Genomic DNA, 1,793 nt, shown 5'->3' on the forward strand with positions numbered 1-1,793 from the left:
TTGCAAATCCTCTGCTCTTGTTAAACCTTTCGTTTTTAGTTAAATTTAGGCATGTCTTTCTTAAAATTTTGTCAAAAAACGATGCACTTATTTCGGTAAAAAAATTTCTGTTTAATATAATTAATGAAATAAAAAATAAAAGATCTCTGAACACGCCGTTTGAAGTGTAAAGATATTTGTGCTGGTTGATTATTTTCTCCTTGCATGAGGCAAGTACTTGTTTTGTAGCATATGCTTGTTTGTTTTAATTGGAAACAACCGATTATTATATTTGGATATAACAAGCCATTGTATTATTTTCATAAAACTATGATTTTGATTATTTTTAGTGTTTACCTTATTCCAAATTGAATGATACTACCAGGCTCACGAAGAGTGACTATTGGGTTGCTGATATCCCATGATAGTTTATTACAACCACGTTTCCCTTCAATTTCACTTCATACTACACGCATGTCCATAAATTAAGTATAATTCAGAATCACACGGAAATCAAACTCTGAAATTAAAATTTCACCTGTAGAATTATCACGCACATCCTGAAGAAGAATATGCAAATTACAGGAAACCACCAGATGACGCTGTTAGTACGTCACAATGACGAGAGTGTAAGAGAGGGGTATATAAGGAATGGTGGCAAAGAAGTAAAATTGTTCACAAGCGCTTTAAAAGCCTTTCAGTGCAATAACCGCATAGTTATGGCACAAAGGAAGCATTTGGATGATGATTGTTTACGTGGCAGGATCATCGGACGACTGGAATGTGGGCGTACCCAGCTGGAAGTATCCGAGAAACTTGGAATCACCCAGAGTGTCATCTCCAGGCTTTGGCAACGATTCCAAGATGATAGTAATGTGAGTAGACGTTACAGCATAGATCGCCCCCGAGTTACAACGCCGAATGAAGACCGGTATTTGGCAGTTACTGCCAAAAGAAACAGACGGAGCACAGCATCAGACCTGTCTCGTCAGCTCTCTTCAGCTACCAGTACGACAGTTTTAAGGCAGACTGTGTACAGACGCTTAGAGCACATTGGTCAATATGCTCGTAGGCCTGTCAGATGTGTTCCACCTACCGCAACTCACTGTCGCCTGCGATTAGCCTGGAGTAGAGAGCATGCATTGTGGACACATCAACAGTGGTCTTGTGTGATGTTTTCCGACGAGTCCAGGTTTAGTTTGCAGTCTGATTCTCGCCGGACTTTCATATGGAGAGCGCCAGGTACCCGTTACCACCAAGACAACACCATTGAATGACACCGTTACGGTGGTGCAGGATGGCTCGTTTGGGGAGGAATTATTCTTGGTTCCGGAACTGACCTGCATGTTCAGAGTGTAACGATGACAGGCCACATCTATAGGGATGTCATTCTGGAACAAAATGTACGTTTGTTTCGGGGGGCCATGGGTGCTGAATTTCTGTTTATGGACGACAACGCGCGTCCTCACCGTGCAAACATTGTAGACGAATGCCTTCAATCGGAGGATATCACCCGTATGGATTGGCCAGCATACTCACCGGACTTGAATCCAGTAGAGCATGTGTGGGATATGCTTGGCCGACGAATTGCAGCCCGTGAACTCCCTTCCACCTGTCTACCGGGTTTTCGGAGGGCATTGCTTGATGAGTGGTGTAATATTCCCCAAGATCAGATTGATAATTTGATACTCAGCATGCCTAGGCGTTGTACGGCCTGTATTGCATCGTCCGAGAGACATACTCCGTATTAACCATCATACTAACCATGTTATACTGTTTTTTGTAAATAGGTTCTTTTTTGAAATTTGTTCCAG

General features: G+C 42.2%; 1 protein-coding gene across 1 annotated transcript; it reads left to right on the forward strand.

The window, feature by feature from the left end:
• The first annotated feature begins 575 nt into the window (after positions 1-575).
• LOC139426829 (uncharacterized) lies at positions 576-1,256 on the forward strand. The gene has a single exon (XM_071186921.1). The coding sequence runs from the start codon at positions 576-578 to the stop codon at positions 1,254-1,256; it is 681 nt and encodes a 226-aa protein (XP_071043022.1).
• Positions 1,257-1,793: the final 537 nt, after the last annotated feature.

The sequence above is a fragment of the Parasteatoda tepidariorum genome, chromosome 10 (assembly GCF_043381705.1).
Source record: "Parasteatoda tepidariorum isolate YZ-2023 chromosome 10, CAS_Ptep_4.0, whole genome shotgun sequence".
Classification (NCBI taxonomy): Eukaryota; Metazoa; Arthropoda; class Arachnida; order Araneae; family Theridiidae; genus Parasteatoda; species Parasteatoda tepidariorum.

What these genes read in the sequence shown, in the direction of transcription:
- LOC139426829 (XM_071186921.1), top strand. Translation starts at nt 576, where the DNA reads ATGACGCTGTTAGTACGTCACAATGACGAGAGTGTAAGAGAGGGGTAT.